Here is a 19,115-nt window from a genome sequence, read left to right as displayed (position 1 = left end):
CTGAAGTCAGATGCTTAACTGATTGAGCCACCTAGACGCCCCCAGAGTCCTAATTTCTCTACACCTTCACGGATTGTTTTCAGTCTTTAATGTTTTTTTGTGGTGACTAGTATCTCATCGTGCTTTTCATTAGTGTTTCTTTGGTATATGATTAAATGATTACTTTTTCACACACTCCATGTGCTTTACATTGTTAACTGTCCTTTCAAGCCTTATGTCCATTTTAATTTCTTTGCATTTTTATTACGGAGATTTATTTTGTTTATTCATGAAATAGGAAAGTTTTGAGTGAGATTATTAATGCAGAAGATACGGCTACCTTGCAAGGGGACCAAGATTCAAAGAGAATAAAGAGGGCATCCTTATGGAGGGTTAGCCAAACATGGCAGATTAAGGAGAACATCCTTACCCCAGGGAGGGTTTGGTGGCCCCCCCCTGACTTGCACGGTCTCTCAAAATAAACTCAAATTACATCACTCCTCTCTTCTTCTTTCACAGTTTTAACCGCCTATTATTGATTGGCTGGCAAAGGATGGCAAAGGATGGATTTAAAACTTTAGGTTGGAATTTCAACACATTGAAAATTTTATGGTCTTATTTTTGTTAAAACATGTGCCTGTCTACTGATCTTTGTTCCTCTGTGAATGACCTATCTAGTTTTAAATGATTCTCTTTGAGGTTATTTTATCTACAATGCATCCAGGTATAGTTTTCCTTATCCTTTCTGTCTAGCACCTAGTAAACTAAACTAATTCAATAGGAGGTCCTTCATATTTAATTCCAGGAAACAGTCAATAATAGTTTTTAATCTGGTGTGTCCATCTGGTTCTTCTTTGTAACTTTATTCCTGCTTCATGTTTCCAACATGCTCTTTTATGCAGTGAACAAGACAAAGTACCCAATGATGAGATGAGAGGCTGACAGATGGGAAAGAGCAAGATTCTTTGGCAGGAGGAAGGGATAGATGAGGGACATTCATTCTAAAGTGAACTGTGAGCTGAGACTTGAATGCCAAGGAGCCAACCGTGCAAATATCTGAGTGAGGAACATGACCAAACATCAAATCCAAATAATAATGCATCGATGAATTATGAATTGATGAATTGTAAATTTCTGATTATCTCTGGCATTGCTGGTGCCTCTGTTAGAGTCCACTCAGATCTTAAACTTCCCATTCTCTTTCATGGAAGGATTAAATTTGTCTTGTGCCAAGTTATCTAATATTCTAATATCACTTCTCTCTTGCACCCTATTACTACTGGTACAAAAAGGGTTCAACGGAAGATGGAGGAACAAATAGGAACAACCTTGAAACTGAGAGAGATAGGGTGAAGGAAAGCCGCCTGCACCCAGTGCTCCCACGTGAGTCTGTGCCTGGTTCTGCAGCACAAAGTAGTCAGGTCACAGAGCTCATTTTGATAAAACAGTAAGATAGGATTCATCTTGTATCTTTCAAGTAACCAGAGAAATAAACTTAAGTGGGGCGCCTGGGTGGCTCAGGTGGTTAAGTATCCAACTCTTGATTTTGGCTCAGGCCATGATCTCATGGTTCAAGAGATTGACCCCACATCAGGCTCTGTGCTGACAGCGCATAGCCTGCTTGGGATTCTGTCCCTCTCTTGCTCTTAAAATAAATAAGTGTTTGGGGTGGCAAAACACACAATCCTTATTCAAAATCCAGTAATAAATGGTACACAGAAGAGGAAGACAGGCAATATAAATGTAACAGATCTGTTCTCACCAGAGGTTCTCTTATTTTTTTTTTCATCTGTCCTGCAGGAAATGCTTTTTACTAACTTAATGTTACCAAACTTCATTAATGCATGTACCTGGCACAGATAGAACTAGTTCATGATGACAAATATTACAAGAGTGGTTACCATGGGGTAGGGTTTAATTAGGAGGAAGAGAGAGCCTTCTGAGATGCTACGAACACTAGATGGTAATACGGATTGGCAGTCACACAGTGGAAACTTGCGTATACAACTAAACACTTAAGATTTCCGTACTCTCCTGAAAAAAGTAACACCTTCATAAGAAGTAAAAGATATTTGTCATATTTCTCTAATGATTATGCTATTTTCATATTTCATTAAATAGCTTTTTAAAGCTCAGAGGAATGAAACCTTCATTTGACCACCTTAATTAAGTGGATGTTGTTAGAGTACTAAGCATGAAGACAGGCATACTTTATTTTATAAATGTTATTTTTTTTTAACATTAATTTTTATTTTTAAGAGACAGAGAAAGAGCATGAATGGGGGAGGGGCAGAAAGAGAGGGAGACAGAATCTAGGCTCTGAGCTGTCAGCACAAAGCCCGACATGGGGCTCAAACTCACAGACAGCAAGATCATGATGCGAGCCAAAGGGAGATGCTTAATCGACTGAACCACTCATGCACCTCTGTGTATTCATTTCAATCAAATCTAAAAATTTACAGAAGCTCATTCTAGATCACATGAATGACCAAACAACTTTACCTGGAGTTAAATGCTCAAGTAACACCTTGAGACACCATTTATTGTCTGGTTGCCATTTGCTTGGCATTGTTGTCAAACTCCTGTCCTATTCATGCACAATTGGACTACATTATGTGGTAGTTTAAGCTTAGTTTGCCAAAAGTATATAAGATTTTGAAAAAATATAAAAATATTTTTATAAATTATTTTAATTTCTAATCAAAACCTATTTAGAATTAGCATTATTAGCTACATTAGGGATGTAAATGTGTATAATGGAAACACAAGCTTCACTAGATTTTGACAAGAAATGACATCTTCTCCGAATGTAACAGTAATGGTAGTTAAATCAAGTCAGGACCATAAATGACTCTAAAGAACTGAACAGCAAAAGAGATTTGTTAAAAATTTTACTCCTGGAATGTCTGGATGGCTCAGTATGTTAAGCATCTGACTTTAGCTCAGGTCATGATCTCATGGTTCGTGGATTTGAGCCCTGCATCAGGCTCTGTGCTGACAGCTCAGAACTTGGAGCCTACTTTAGATTCTGTGTCTCCCCACCCCTCTCCGTCCCTCCCCGCTCCCACCTTGTCTCTCTCTCAAAAATAAACAAACATTAAAAAAGTCTTTTTAAATTGTTCTCCTAAGTATGATTCCTTGGGCTTAATTTAGCAACCATAATTGATAGTGAAGTAATAAAAAACATGTTATTTGCAGAGATGTACTAATACAGCAAACAGGATCATAAAAACTTAACTAGCATTAATTTAAAAAGAAGCTCAAAACCAAAATAATTTGAGTACAGACCTTAAAACTAATAGAAGTACTTAATGTTTTGATTATAAACGTTATTACTTTTCATAAATGTTATTACTTTTCAGTCTTCCCATAAAGTATTACTTCAAACTGCTAAGATTTAAAAAAATAATATAATTACTAAGATATTAGTGAAAGACACTATCAAACATGTTTGCTTAGATTAGAAATGTTCAAGTATCACTTTCACTACACCTCTGAACACATAAGGAACTGCCTGCCTAAGGATATGGAAGACTGAACAATAAAAAAGCTAGTATTTTTCATGACAATGATCAACTGAAGACAAGCCCTGTTTGAGAATATTCTTTGAGACAAAGAGTATGTGAGACAGAGAGTATGTTTCAGCATCACAGAGTGAGAACATCTCTTCCCTTCTGCCCCTTCCTTACTAAAATCTAGAACTAAGATAACATAATAGGATGAAAGAGGTATTAAACTCCCAGAAGAGAAGAGATGGCAACACAAGATTATGGAAGCTGGAAAATAAATGCATGGTTTCTAACAGTCTCAACAGGTGGAGTACAAGCTCAGAAGCTCAGATTTGGGATAGTCTGAGTTATCAGGCAACCAATTAAACATGTCAAGTAGTCAGCTGGGTATGAGTTCAGGGGAAAGAATTCTGGCTAGAGATATAAAGAAATCTGAGCCATCTACTTAAAGCAGTAACTTAAAGCAGTATCTTAAAGCAGCTAAGACCATCAAGGGAGCCCTAAGCTCTGCTTGGGACATTCTAATGTCTAGGGGTCAAAGACATAAAAAAGAAATAGCAAAGGGGACAAGGAAGAATCAGAGAAGTAGGAAGGAAAACCAGGCCAATGTGTTCACTAGAAATTAACAAACTAAGGACATTGTTTAGGAGGTTACACTGTAGCTTAAAGACCAAGCAAACTGAGGTGACAGACCTCAGTAAGAACTGTTCCAATGGACAGAAGGGGATGAAAATCTGACTGGAACAGATCTAGGAAAAAAAAAATGGAAGAGGAGAAACAAAAATAATTGTCTGTGTTGTATGAATTTTGTTTAGATTTGATTAAAATGAATACGCACATAAAAGCTAAAATTCTTGAGCTATGTCCACAGATTTCACTATGAGAAACATAGCCCTATATCATCAATTGTAAATATAGACAATTTTTCAAGGAGCTTTTTATAAAAGAGAAATGAGGCATTTCTGTTGGCTCCAGACAGGAGGATATATCCATAGTAACAGGAAAGGAGGACTCATGAGCACAGATGCTGGTAGATTCACAGGTGCAGTGGTAGCAACTTTTGCAAGTTCTTTTCTGATTATTTCTATTTTCTAAGGGCCAACAGGGAACAAGATAAGAGGGAGGGGTTACATCTTACAGATGTAAGAACAGAAGTAAACCCATGAAACAGTCACTGGAAAATGTAATCCTGTAACCTGTGCCTATATCCAAGTTAAATGCTCAAGTAACACCTTGAGACACCATTTATTGTCTGGTTGCCATTTGCGCGGCACTGTTGTCAAATTCCTGTCCTATTCTTGCACAATTTAGAACAGACTAGGGAAACTTAGTAGGACTACTAAACAACCAAGTTACAGGTATGATTAGCCAGCATGACCGACTGGTAAACATTCCCACTTAAAAAACACACCTGCTCTGTAGTCTGTTCATGTTAATATTCTCTCAGAACAATTTTCCTTCTAAGTCCTAGTTTGATTACCCTAAGGCAGAGATAATCTAATCTATATTGAATACAGTACCATTTTCGCGAGAGACAAACAACCTACACAGAAATGTATGGTTCAGGGAGCATTCAGGACCTCTCTTCCTTACAATCTGACATACAAGCCCTAAATTGTTCCCATTTTGGCCTTTATATTCCTCTACTATATACCATGAATTTCATAGGAATTTCATTCCTACATATTGTTTTCTTCTCTCTGGTACGATTTACTCCTCCTACTATATATACATTTTCAAGGTCTTTGCTCTCGTTATAGTCTTGTTTTGCACAATATATTACCACTTTCAACTTCTGGCTTTTTTGGTCAAGACCCTACAGTTTCTCTGAGAGCCTTCTCTGCATTAACCAATGTCCAGTTGTAATCTTCATGACGTATGCGTATAGTACTACTAATGAATAAAAATCAAGTCAACATAATAATACTGAGTCACAATGCCAGTCCAGACTTCTGCTATTACTTCACCTGAACCATTATTTTCCTGGGAGGGGTGGGAGGGTGGGAATCTGAGATCATCATATAACAAACATTTATTTGGTAATTTATTTTATAGAAATAGACTCTAAAACCAAACAATTTCTTATTTAAACACCAGAAAGCATAATCCCAATCATTCCCCCATCAAAAGCCTACTCCATAAATGAAGTACCCCAAACCCATGAACTGTACTCCTAAAAGGGGGGAAAGACTTTAAACTTCCACAGGAAGACTGTATAAATCTGGCAATGGTTAAGTACACATCAGCCTGTACCCAAGAATATTACCGAGCCCAAAAAATTAACGGAAAAATCTAAACTTACTATGAGTACTTCTTTGTTCTTAATAAGGCTCAGAAAATTACCATCTATTAATTATGCAATGGTACAAGTTTCATTATGTAAACTGATACAACCAAAAAAGTAAAGCGGATAATCTGGATTTTAAAACCAATACAGGTAAATCACTAGATGTAAACAAGAACTTTAAGGGCAGTCTTTAGTTCCAATTTAAAACAAACATTCAGGACTGGAATCCTCAGAATTTTCTAGTATCTTGAAAATCCCCATCTTCTCTTTAATCGGTCCTGAGGCATTCATTTGATCTAAGAGAAAAATACATAAATGTTTTTTATTTTTTTAAACAAGTATTTATTTTTTAAAAATTATAAGAACCTAAAAAAGAATATTAAAAGAAATGTCCAATATGTTGTTCTGAAAAGAGTCATCTGTCCAAAACCTAAAAAACCACAAAAATGTGAGCCACTTTATTCCTCAATCATTAATAGTCAATGTAACAAAAGCCAGAAAGTAAAATGTACTCTTAATATAATGAGAACTGGCTTCCAAGGAACAAATATCAGTTTGCTAATCAAAATCACTTCTGTTGAATTTAAGATATATTAAGTGTAGGGAAACAGTGTGAATTACATTTTCAGAGATGTCTAAAAAATACCAAAAGCCTAATATTTGTTAGTTTAAAGGCTGGAAAGCATGATACCATGAAAATTTATCTTAATACACACCCCAGCTGATAACATGTGGTCTTTTACATTTTTGTCAATGATAGCTATGGAATGAAATCTCTACTGGTGTTGAGTGGCATTACTCTGATTTCTTAGGAAGCTAAAGCATCTTTAATATGTTCCCTGGCCACTTTCCTGCCTACTCACGTTGTCCTTTTCTCTTGTTGACTTTTAGTTATCTATATGTGATAAACACTTCCTTATCTGTTAGGTGTTGCAAATATATTTCTGTGGTTTGTCTCTAATCTGTTTACAGTATCATCTGCTTTAAAAAATTTTTTTAATGTTTATTTTTGAGAGAGACAGAAAGAGAGAGATGGAGACCCAGAATCCAAAGTAGGATCCAGGCTCGGGGTTGTCAGAACAGAGCCTGATGCAGGGCCCAAATCCACTAGCCATGAGATTGTGACCTGAGCTGAAGTCCGAAGCTTAATTGATTGAACCACCCAGGCACCCCAGTATCATCTGTTTTTATACAAGTCTTTAATGTAATTAAATCTATCAATCTATAAATAAACAAACATAAAAAAAATATTTTCCTGTCCTAAAGTCATACATGTATTTTCCTGTATTTTTAAAGTTTTGCTTTTAACATTTAGGTTCTGACCTGTTAATTTATTTACAATTTGTTCTTGAGTGTGGTATGGTGTCCTAGCTGTTGACTAGAAATGTCCCGGGGCATGCTTAACAGACTGAGCCACCCAGATGCCCCAAAACTATAAAACTCTCAAAAGAAAACACCATGACCTTGGCAAGGCAAAGATTACTTACACATGACACCAAAACAGTAAGTGGTAACAAAAAAAGATAAACTGGACTTTATGAAAATTAAAAAGTTTTGCCCTTCAAAACACACTAATTAAGAAAGTGCAAGATAAGGGATGCCTGGCCAGCTCAGTTGGTAGAACATGCAACTAACTCTTGATTTCAGGTTATGAGTCCGAGCCCTATTTTGGGTGTAGTTTAGTTGGGGGGAAAAAAAAGAGCATCCAAGATAAGCTATAAACCGGGAGAAAATATTTGCAAAACAAATATCTGATAAAGGACTTGTATCTAGAATATATAAAGAATTCTTCCAACTCAATAACACAATTTTAAGAAGAGCTATTTGAAATGAAGCTGAAGATATCACGAGAGTATATGCAGTGATGTGCTTGTAAATGTTCAACAATTGGCTTCCCGGATACCCTGCCCCATCAAAAGGCCCTGGATTTGTAGTTTTTCCCTATTTCCACAGTATTAACATATTCCTGCCTTCACCAATACCATACTACCAACATAACAGTGCTGAAGGTAGGGGTGGGAAAAGATGTGCAGTAGTATAGCTTTATACAGTATTTCCCCTACGCAGTTACAATACACATAATTGGGCATAGATTACCAGTAGGTTATGATATAATTAGGGAATGATGAGTTTTATTTATTTATTTATTTATTAAAAAAAAATTTTTTTTTTTATTTTAATTTTTTTTTCAACGTTTATTTATTTTTGGGACAGAGAGAGATAGAGCATGAACAGGGGAGGGGCAGAGAGAGAGGGAGACACAGAATCAGAAACAGGCTCCAGGCTCTGAGCCATCAGCCCAGAGCCTGACGCGGGGCTCGAACCCACGGACCGCGAGATCGTGACCTGGCTGAGGTCGGACGCTTAACCGACTGCGCCACCCAGGCGCCCCTAAAAAAAATTTTTTTTTTAACGTTTATTTATTTTTGAGACAGAGAGAGACAGAGCATGAACGGGGGAGGGGCAGAGAGAGAGGGAGACACAGAACTGGAAGCAGGCTCCAGGCTCTGAGCCATCAGCCCAGAGCCCGACGCGGGGCTCAAACTCACGGACTGTGAGATTGTGACCTGAGCTGAAGTCGGACGCCCAACCGACTGCGCCACCCAGGCGCCCCTGATGAGTTTTAAATGTATTTGTTTTCAAAATAATTTATGGTCACCAACGTAGACATCAACTCATTATTCTAAAAACTGAAAAACAGAAGAAGCAATTTATCCTGCTTCACCTGTATAAACTATATCTCAGAATAACCAGAGTTGGTAGGGAAAAGTTCTTATATAGACTCATTCTGGCTAATAAAGGAAAAACAAAACAAGAAAATCACCATTTTGCAATCCTTAAGGTAATAATTGTTCAAAACAATCATCAGTGGATACTAAAATCATCAGGCTTAATAAAAGACAGAAAACTTGATAAGATCAGCCTGAATGACCTGACCAATCTTAGCTCACTAAAAATAAGAAACCCAGAAAAGCACTTCCTGGTAGGATTTAAAATATGACAATAGCTATTTGGTCTCAGCTGGTGACATACCATCTAGACTAAGGAAGACCTGGAAACTTCAGGACCATGTGAACTGCGTCAGAAAACACCAGAAGTACCCAGGAGGCCAGGGTGACGCTGGTGGCATGACCACAGGATCCACTTCAACAAATATCACTGACGTTACTTTGGGAAAGTTGGAATGAGGCATTACCACTTACAGAGGAACCAGAGCCTCTGCCCACCTATCAACCCTGATAAATGCTCCCCAAAACAAGACTGGAGCTGATTCTACCATTGATGAAATGAAATTGGGCTGCAAACATCCGGGAAAGAGAAAGTTCCCAAAACAATCTGTCATCATGAAGGCTAAACTCTTCAGCGGAAGAGTGGAGAAGGTTACAGGTGTCTATGTGGGGGAGCCTGGTAGCTTAAAACCAGGTGGAGGGAGCTCATTAAATGCTAACAGGTGCTTTTCTCAAAGAGAGAAAGAACAAAGTATTACACAGTATTCATAAGAAACAGAACCTAGGGGCGCCTGGGTGGCTCAGTCTCTTGAGCAGCCGACTTCGGCTCAGGTCACGATCTCGCGGTCCATGAGTTCGAGCCCCGCGTCGGGCTCTGTGCTGACAGCTCGGAGACTGGAACCTGTTTCCGATTCTGTGTCTCCCTCTCTCTGACCCTCCCCCGTTCATGCTCTGTCTCTCTCTGTCTCAAAAATAAATAAACGTTAAAAAAAAAATTAAAAAAAAGAAAAAGAAAAAGAAACAGAACCTAGATCTAATTAAGCCTATAGAGCTATTTACATAGCTATTTATCACTTTTCTGAAAATAAGTAGATTGAGGAACAAATCAACGAACACAAAACAGGTTAAAAAAATCAGCCAATTTCAAAATATAGGTCATTTTATAGGACAACCCACTTTTCCTCTATGACATGCAACAATGAAAGTGAGAAGGATGTTACAGAAGAGTCATAACAAACAATGAAATTTGGATCCCGATTCAAACTGTAAAAAAGGATTTGAGACAACTGGGGAAATCTGAATATGGCCTGGGTAGTAGATGATATCAAGGTTTTAGTGCCAATTCTCTTAAATGTAATGACATAGTGGCTACATTTAAAGACCTGCTCTTCCCAGTAAAAGATGCCTGAGTAAAATGTCATGATTTTAAGATTCTGTCAAAAGAGAATCAAAATGATAAAAGACTAGTTAAATGTTGTGGACTATTGTGGCTGAATCAATTACATATAGGGGTTCATTAAGTATTACTATTCTCTCTTCTTACATGTCTGTTTCAGTTTCCAGTAAAAGAAAAATAAAAGGTTACTTGCCAATGAGATCACTTCGATCTAGCAACAACTCCAAATCTTTATCACTAATGACCTTCTCTCTTGATCCTTTTACTTCTCTATAAGAAAACAAAATATTCAAGTCCATATGATAAATCAAAACTATGAATTACATTTTTAAAATTAAAATATCTTACCTTTCATAATCTCTAGATTTTAATAATTCCATTAATTCCTTAGGGTCTAAGAAGTTCTTAGATTGATTTAATCCAGACTGACCACCTTTGAAATGATCTAGAAAAAAATTTTCAAGAAAATCAAAACATTGAAAATTGCCTTTAAAACCAAAATATACTACATTATAAACCAATCAGAATGGTGTATGTTAAAAAGTATAGGCAAAGTCAAGTGGTGATAAGGAGAAAAGCAATCACAGCTCTCATACTTTGCTAGTAGAAATGTAAAATGGTATGTCTGCTTGGAGAAAAAATTCAGCAGGTTCCTGTAAGTAAACACGCACCCATCCAAAGACCAAGAACAAACAAATGCATGTGTCCATAAACACTTGTACAAGAACAGCTTATTCAGAAAAACCAAGATCTGAAAAACAACTTAAATGTCAACCAACAAAAGAATGGACAAACTATTAACTTCTAATATAACATAAATGAATCTCAAAATGTTCTGCTGAAAAAAGTAGTAGCTACATACATACAAATGAATCCACATATGAAGTTAAAGGAAAAACTAATTTGTGTCACAAAAATCAGAACAATGGCTGCCTTCTGGTGAGGAACAAGAGAGCATGGAAAATGACTGGTGTAGGGGAAAATGGTTTGGATGATGGAACTGTTTACCTTGACCTAGAGGATAGTTACACTGTGTGTATTCATTTATCAAAATTCATCAACCTGTACATTTAAGATCTGGTTATTTTACTGTATCCATATTATACCTCAATAAAACACTGACAGTATTTTAAAAATTCTTTTCAAATTGTTCTTTGAAATTAATTTCTCAAAATACTGAAAACAGACTTGGGAAAATAAAACTAGACAAATTTTACTGAATTTAAACTATATTCAATAAAGAAAATATATTTCATCATTCAAATTCCTAAAGCAGCACAGGTGAAAAAATTTTAATTTGCACAAAATCTTCTTAGAAAAGTTCTTTTTTCCTCCAATGTAAATTCCAACTACAATCTGAATGTTCCATGAAGTCAAATTAAAGATTTCTAAAACCTAACCTCAATGTCAGATACACTGGAGGAAGTATTTGCAAGTAGAGAGCAAGAAGAAAAGTAGCATAAAATAAATAGTGATTTTTGACATCATGTTCCCATTACTCTAGGCTTCACAACTTAACAGATGTTTTCAACTTTTGTGATGTAGCCATGAAGCCAATTTCTGCAAATAGATTTTCATACTGAATGAATAAAAGCAGAAACTTCTCCAAGGAATCTTAGGGAACAGAATATAAAATGCCAATGCCTCACCTACTTCACTTCCCCTACTTCTCACAATCTAAAACACTGTATTTTAAAGAAGATTATATTTGAAACAATGAAAAGGACATTCTAGAGCCACATATTTTTTGAAATAGCAAGTTAAATCAAGTAAATAGTTTTTATAGCACTACTTCAATGTATCCTTAATATTCTAAAACAAATTTTTTTCAATGTTTATTTATTTTTGAGAGAGAGAGAGAATCAGAGACAGAGACAGAGCATGAGCAGGGGAGGGGTACAGAATCTGAAGCAGGCTCCAGGCTCTGAGCTGTCAGCACAGAGTCGAACACAAGGCTCAAACTCATGAACCATGAGATCATGACCTGAGCCGAAGTCAGATGCTCAACTAACTGAGCCACCCAGGCACCCCAATATTCTAATACTTAATATACTGAACTTCCAAGAGGCTTGAAACTTTCTTAAAGCCTTTCGACAGGCAAATCTCTTATCAAGAATAAGCATTAACATCATGTCAGAGATTAGGATATGGCATTTTAAAAGTGTCCTGGATAGGGGTTTCCTTGCCCCTCTGCTCCTCATCTAGACACTAATGTTTTTCCTTTGTGTTTATGGTTACACCAATCTAGTTAGGTCTTTACAGCTGCAAATTCCCCACTGCTTACTAAAATCTTAATCAAGCTGTACTTTATATATTTTTTTATTTTACAGAAAGAACATGCGCACAGGTGGGTGGGGGAGAGGGGCAGTAGGAGAGACAGCCTAAACAGGCTCCACTCTCAGCGCAGAGCCTGACATGGGGCTTACTCCCATGGCCCTGGGATTATGACCTGAGCCCAAATCAAGACTTGGAGGCTCCAATGACTGAGCCACGTAATCGCCCCCGTACTAATTTCTTTTATATATAAAGAAATCAGTGGGGCACCTGGCTGGCTCAGTCAGTGGAGCATGCAACTCTTGATCTTGGGGTTGTGAGTTCAAGTCCCACACTGGGTGTGAGATTACTTAAAAATAACATCTTTCAGGGGCGCCTGAGATGCTCAGTCAGTTAAGCGTCCAACTCCTGGTTTTAGCTCATGTCATGATCTCACAGTTTATGGGACTGAGCCTCGCATTGGGCTTTACGCTGACAGTGCTACTTGGGATTCTCTCTCTGCCCTTCACCTGCTCATGCTCTTTCTCGCTCTCAAAATAAATAAATACACTTAAAAAAAAATCTTCAAAAATATAATAAGGAAAATATCAGTAACAAAATCCCACAACATACAACAGGCAACTGAAACAAAAAAGTACTACAAAGTATTATTTACTTTTGTGGATGATCAACTTTTCCAGTTTTCTTTTAGCAGCTGCTCTTTCCACAATTTTCTGATCAATAGTATTTGCTGTGACAAGACGATATACAACAACAGGCTTTGTCTGACCAATTCTATGACATCTATCCTGGGCCTGAAGATCAGATTGGGGATTCTTAGAGTAAAAAGAAAAATAACATTTAACAGTTGAATATTAAAGTTACTTAAACTCATAATATGTGGGTAAAGTCACATGCATGCATGATCCAATCAGAATCTTTTAAATAGTGTCTTAAACTCATTTTAGATCTCTAGAATGACTTCAATGATAAAACATGTTCAAGTCTTTATACATAGGGTACTTGATAATGATTTTTGTTTTAAAATGGGATACCTTTTCAAAATAAAATTGCAAAGCATACAATGAAAGATAAAAAAAAATTCAGAATGGAAATATAATCAGCATATTGCTATACTTTTGACTTACCCAATCACTATCATAAATGATAACTGTATCTGCTGCAGTCAAATTAATGCCCAGGCCACCAGCTCGTGTACTGACTAAGAAGATAAACACCTCTGGATCTGTGTTGAAGCTGTGCATCTAAAAGCAAAAAAGGGTACAGACCCAAGGAATTAAGAAATTATTATTGCCTGGAATATGGATATGGTGTTGCATGTGGAGCAACCATCTTATAACCATGTGTTTATAGCAAAGGCAGGGGGGAAGGCAATGCCAAGGGATATAATAAGCCAGCATTCTCTAAACTAGGTATGAATTCTTCATTACCTACAGGATTTTTGATGTGGAGTAAAAAAATAATGAAAACCCCAGAAGTCATTACAGTTGAAAAAGACAGGGCACCTGGGTGGCTCAGTTCGTTAAGTGTCTGACTTTGGCTTGGGTCATGATCTCACAGCTTGTGGGTTCGAGCCCCATGTCAGGCTGTGCACTGACAGCTCAGAGCCTGGATGGAGTCTGCTATGGATTCTGTGTCTCCCTCTCTCTCTGCTCCTCCCCTGCTCATGCTCTGTCACTCTTGCAAAAATAAACATTAAAAAAAATTTTTTTTAAAAAGCTGAAAAAGACTAATTTGCTGGAAAGAGGTAAAATTATCAAAGACTTCCTTCCCACAAAATAAATAATTGTAAGCATATCCACTGCCCAAATTAAGACAATAAACCAGGGACTTTAAGAAGCACTCTATCAATTTGATCTTCAGAGGGGCTTGACACTGAGTAGTTCAGTCAGGCCAGTCACACAGGTAGGTCATACCTATGTAACTAACCTTCAGTGGAAACCATGGACACCAAGGCTCAGATGAGCTTCCCTGGCTTACTTCACATGTGAGGTTACAAATTGTTCCTGAGAGAGCACCTGGGTGTCTCCAGTCGGTTAAGCATCTGACTTCGGCTCAGGTCATAATCTTGTGGTTCATGAGTTTGAGCCCTGCGTCAGGCTCTGTGCTGACAATTCTGAGCCTGGAGGCTGCTGCAGATTCTGTCTCCCTTTCTCTCTGCCCCACCCTCACTCATGTTCTCTCTCAAAAATAAACATTAAAAAATTAAAAAACAAAAATTAAAACACCCAGGTGCCCCTGTTATCTCAATATTCTTACAGTGGTGGTGAAGTAGGATATTATGAAGTAAAGGTGGACCAAAAGACACATATAATTTAAGGATCATTAAGACTCAGCGGTGCCTGGGTGGCTAAGTCAGTTAAGCATCTGACTTCGGCTCAGGTCGTAATCTCATGGTTTGTGGGTCGAGCCCGACATCGGACTCTGTGTTGGCAGCCCAGTGCCTGGAGTCTGCTTCAGATTCTGTGTCTCCCTCTCTCTGTGTCCCTCCCACGCTTGTGCTCTGTCTCTCTCAAAAGCAAACATTAAAAAAAAAAAAAAAAAAAAATCACTAAGACTTATTATAACTAAAAAATGCTTAGGTTTTTGATCCTGTTACAAGGTTTTCAGTCTATCAACTTGTGGGTCTACTCTGAACATTACTTTAGAAATCAAGATATGAATTACAAAAAGGAATTTGATACGTATGACATAAATAGTCTTACATTTTTTTCTCTCTCTGAATAAGACATGGATCCATCAAGCCTGCTGAAGTTGAAATTTCTAAAGTGGCAGTAATCCATCAAAATATCTAACATTCTTGTCATTTGTGAAAATAGCAGCACCTGAAATTTAAATATATCTTAGTATCTATTCTGATTAATAGGAAGTAATTAAATAACCAAAAATCCAATCAAAAGTACCACCTTGTGACCTCTGGATTTTAGTTCTGGCAGCATTCGATCCAAAATTAAGAATTTCCCAGAATTTGTTACCAACTCTTCATCAATCTTAAAAGCAGACAAAGAGGGACAACAGAAAAAATAGTCACAATAATTATCAATAACTTTTGTCAAATAAAATCCAGATGAACAGTTCATTTTAATGACAAATAAGTCCCTATAAAACTAAAATTTTTAAAAATTGACCTTGTTATTTGATCTTTTTAAATAAGAAGATAGTTCTTTCTCAGGGAAAGACACACTCTAGAATTTAAAACCAATGATTTCACAAAAACAAAAATCAGTCTAAGTCCAACCTTGATCTATCTTCCCCACCCCTCTCCCAAAGGCTTTGTTTGTAATAAGAGAACTGTTAAGTAAGTTTAAACCTACTACACATGTTGAAGTTTTTCCTTTATAAATGTACTTTCAATAAAATATGAATATTACTGCTAGAATTCTCAGTATAAATTAAACATAAGAGCTTATAAGCAACTTAAATATTGAAGAAAAATTTCACCTGGTGACTATTAATTTCCTCATCAGAGATGATCTTCTTCCTTACTTGAATGAAAAACTGTAAAGAAGTGGTTTGCAAATGGGGGCAATTTTGCCCTCCATCCCAGGGTATATTTGGCAATATCTAGAGACATTTTAGGTTATCACAACTGGGGAAAACATATTTGGTATCCAGTGGCCAGAGACTAGGGATAATGTTAAATGGCATATAGTTCACAGGCCAGCACCTTGTAAAAAAGATCTGGCCCCAAATGTCAATATTGTCAGGGATAAGAAACTCTACTGTGTAAGCTAGTGTGAAATAGGGTTATTGAGGATTACTAAAAACAGATTTATTTTAATACTATGCCATTTTTCCATCAAGTGCCCAAGAAAGTAATTTCATTCACCTAATCTGAATGCCCGTAACTTAGTATACTTTTTGGTTCTGTGACTATCTGTTGAGATGTAGGTAATGAGCAGCCAGAATGATTTTGACAAGCTAAATACTAACTAAAAGTAATACTGAAAAGGTGACAACTATCTCTAATAGATAGCAAGTAAAACACAAAGTAGAAATAAATGGTATTAATAGCAAAACAAAACAAAACAAAAATACATCAATAAAACAAAAACTATTTTCACTATCACTCTAAATTTAGGGTGATTCTTAGTGTTCAGATAAAATATGTAAACAAATATTTCGCTTACATGTAGAAAGTGACTATCATTCTAACACTCAAAAAGTTCTTTCAATTTTGGGGGAGATGATCTTCACTTACTGGAAGGATTACAATCTTTATATTTTAAGGATTATAATACTTAAGTAATAATCAAAAAAACAAAATGACACTTTCCTTCAATACAAAAAAGTTACAGAAATCAAAACAGTACATTAAATGGTACTGACCTTAAACTCTTGTGTGACCGGGTCTATTGGGTATTCAATCAAATACGGATGATTACAGCATTTACGAAGGAGCATCATTATATTCTGCAGCTTCAGATTAACTTCAGACTCTAGAGGGATATTCGTTTCCACAACAGCTCTACCAAAAACACATAATCCACGAATGTGAGAAATACAAAAAGTATCACAGTTTAAAGGATACTTAAATTTATTTTAAACTCACACCTTTCTCGGTCTACTTCTGGCTGTATTTGACTGATCAATTTTTCCAATTCATTAGGGAAATCATCTATTTTGCTGTAATTTATTGACTTTCTGGAACGCCGTCTTGGTCGTCCAGTGGGACTTAGCTCAACTGTTTCTTTCTAAAAGTGAACAATTAAAAAGGAATATGTTTAAAAAAGCTATACCCTTGAATTCTAAATATATACAAAGTGTGATAGGATACTTTTATGTACAAATGTTTTAAGACATATAGAAATAATAATTTTGTCTTTCATCATCAACTTTAGTGATTTCCAAAGGCATAAAATCAAGGATCCATAAACTTTCGCCAAGTGCAAATGTGGTCATATGAAGCCTAATTATTTTAATGTTTATGACAATATCTGAGAATTAGAGTAAATGCCTTCATATCTCCATGGAAAAAATTAAGGATAGGTAGAGCTGTTTTGAACTCATATGAAGGAATTTAATAACTTAGGGGCTCCACATATCTGCAATAGAGAGTATTTCTTTGGATTAGTATTAACACTGCAATGAAATTCCTCACAATAAGGAACAATATTAAATTCTGAATAGCTAAAAAGCCAGATCTTCCCTTTAATTATATAATAAAAATTGGGGAACAGTCTAATGGTTGTACAAAACAGAAATGTATAGACCCATAAATATTTTGAAAAGAAATACATAGGTCCATAGCATATAGTAAAAAAATCTGGACATTTAAACAAAATCTAAGGGTCTTTAACCTCCTATAAAGGGACTATGTGCTGTGTCTAGTTGGGAAATTCTTTTAGTATATTGTGTGCTTGATCAAATGTATTTCCAAGTCCATCACTCCACAGCATGACTAGGGTTAATCTGGGACAGGAATAAAAAATTTTAACAAGCACTCCAGATAACGATAAAGCAACTGATACGTGAATCATCACCTGAACTTCAGTAGGATCACAGAATTACTAGGAAACAACTTTTGCTACTGACCTTATGCCTTATACTCCAGTTAGAAATTCACCCTCTATAAGTCCTAAAAACAGGTGATAAGCTCCAAGGCTGAAATTAACCACAAAAATTTCAATGCCAACTGTCATTGACAGTTTAGTTCAAATCCACACTCTACCTCACTGCATCCAAACATGTTTGCAATTGTACGGTTCACAATGGCTGTGTAAAAGATCTCTTGTTTCTTTGAAAGCGGTGCATAAACAACTACTTCTCGCTTGGGAGGAACTTCAAGAGCAACATCAGATTTTAGTCTTCTCAGTAAAAAAGGTGTTAGAATCTAAAATTTAAACATGAATAAACATGTGAATATTAAGCATTTCCAAGTTTTCAAGGAATACTCTCTCCACAAACCTCTTTACCCTTCTTTCTCTTTTCTTCCTATATATATATACTATCAAATCTTGAAAGGGGAGATAAAATATCTCCTTGAAATTTCCCCAAACCAGAACACATCCCAAACTCATGGTATTTATCCACAACATTCCAAAATTTAACTTTTTCAAAAACTCTTAATATTATCTTAAATATTTTAAAAAGTAGAAAGATGACATTTGTGCTTTTTAGAATTAAAGCGATAACCCACAACATTTACAGTGAGATTTTGGACTAGCATAAAACCAACACACCAACCAACCCAGAGATGTAAACATAAGAGTTTCCTTCTATAAGTTCTAAAATTTCAGGCTTGAAATTATTCTCATTCATCTTCCTACTGTGTGATGTCATGTGATTTTCACATTTATAAAACAACACAGAAGTAACAGGTAATTATATCATTATTAAATTGTTGAGAAGTCTTCAGAAGAATACATAAACTTGTTTAAATAATTTTGTATCCTTTATAGCCTTATCTTGAAATACACATTGATAACTCATTTACATAAAGAAAGTTCATTTTAGGGCTCTGTAGTTGAATATTCCATAGGTACAGAGTCAAATACAAGAAAGGCTTTAAAAGAGAGAATATTACTACCAGTTTAAGAAAAAAGTATCTGTAAATAAGCTGCTCAGAAACACATATACCAATTGCCAAGAAAAAAAAAATACAAATGATCTGGTAGGGAAAGTATGATTTGGGATTTTATTGTTACTTTCAATTTTTGTACTGTTTCACATTTTTATCATGAATATGTATAAACTTTAAAACAAAAAAATTACCATGGACTTTGAATAAAATTGTCAATGCACAATCGAAAAGCTTTTTTGGGCTCTCATATGGAAATGACCAGGAGGCCTTTGACAGATTAATGTGTCTAAAGGAAACATAGGTAGGATTGGTGGAAACCACAGAAAACAGCAAAAAAAACATTCATAAAAATCACCCACTTTCATTTTTTTGGCTGACAAATATATCAGCAACCATAGGGGTAAAAAGGAATACACAT

At 36.1% G+C, this 19,115-nt stretch overlaps 1 protein-coding gene across 1 annotated transcript in view; it reads right to left on the bottom strand.

The window, feature by feature from the left end:
* Positions 1–5,502: 5,502 nt before the first annotated feature.
* HELLS (helicase, lymphoid specific) overlaps positions 5,503–19,115 on the bottom strand; it is a 38,458-nt gene continuing 24,845 nt past the window's right edge. Inside the window, exons 13-22 of the mRNA XM_043597024.1 lie at positions 17,846–18,007; positions 16,729–16,868; positions 16,504–16,642; positions 15,081–15,164; positions 14,880–14,999; positions 13,302–13,418; positions 12,830–12,989; positions 10,249–10,345; positions 10,094–10,170; positions 5,503–6,071 (exon numbers count right to left, since the gene is read on the bottom strand). Coding sequence (XP_043452959.1) covers positions 5,977–6,071; positions 10,094–10,170; positions 10,249–10,345; positions 12,830–12,989; positions 13,302–13,418; positions 14,880–14,999; positions 15,081–15,164; positions 16,504–16,642; positions 16,729–16,868; positions 17,846–18,007 — 1,191 coding nt within the window. The 3' untranslated portion in view covers positions 5,503–5,976. The remainder of the gene's footprint in view (positions 6,072–10,093; positions 10,171–10,248; positions 10,346–12,829; positions 12,990–13,301; positions 13,419–14,879; positions 15,000–15,080; positions 15,165–16,503; positions 16,643–16,728; positions 16,869–17,845; positions 18,008–19,115) is intronic.

The sequence above is a fragment of the Prionailurus bengalensis genome, chromosome D2 (assembly GCF_016509475.1).
Source record: "Prionailurus bengalensis isolate Pbe53 chromosome D2, Fcat_Pben_1.1_paternal_pri, whole genome shotgun sequence".
Taxonomy (NCBI): Eukaryota; Metazoa; Chordata; class Mammalia; order Carnivora; family Felidae; genus Prionailurus; species Prionailurus bengalensis.
This window is presented reverse-complemented; position numbering and strand designations above follow the sequence as displayed.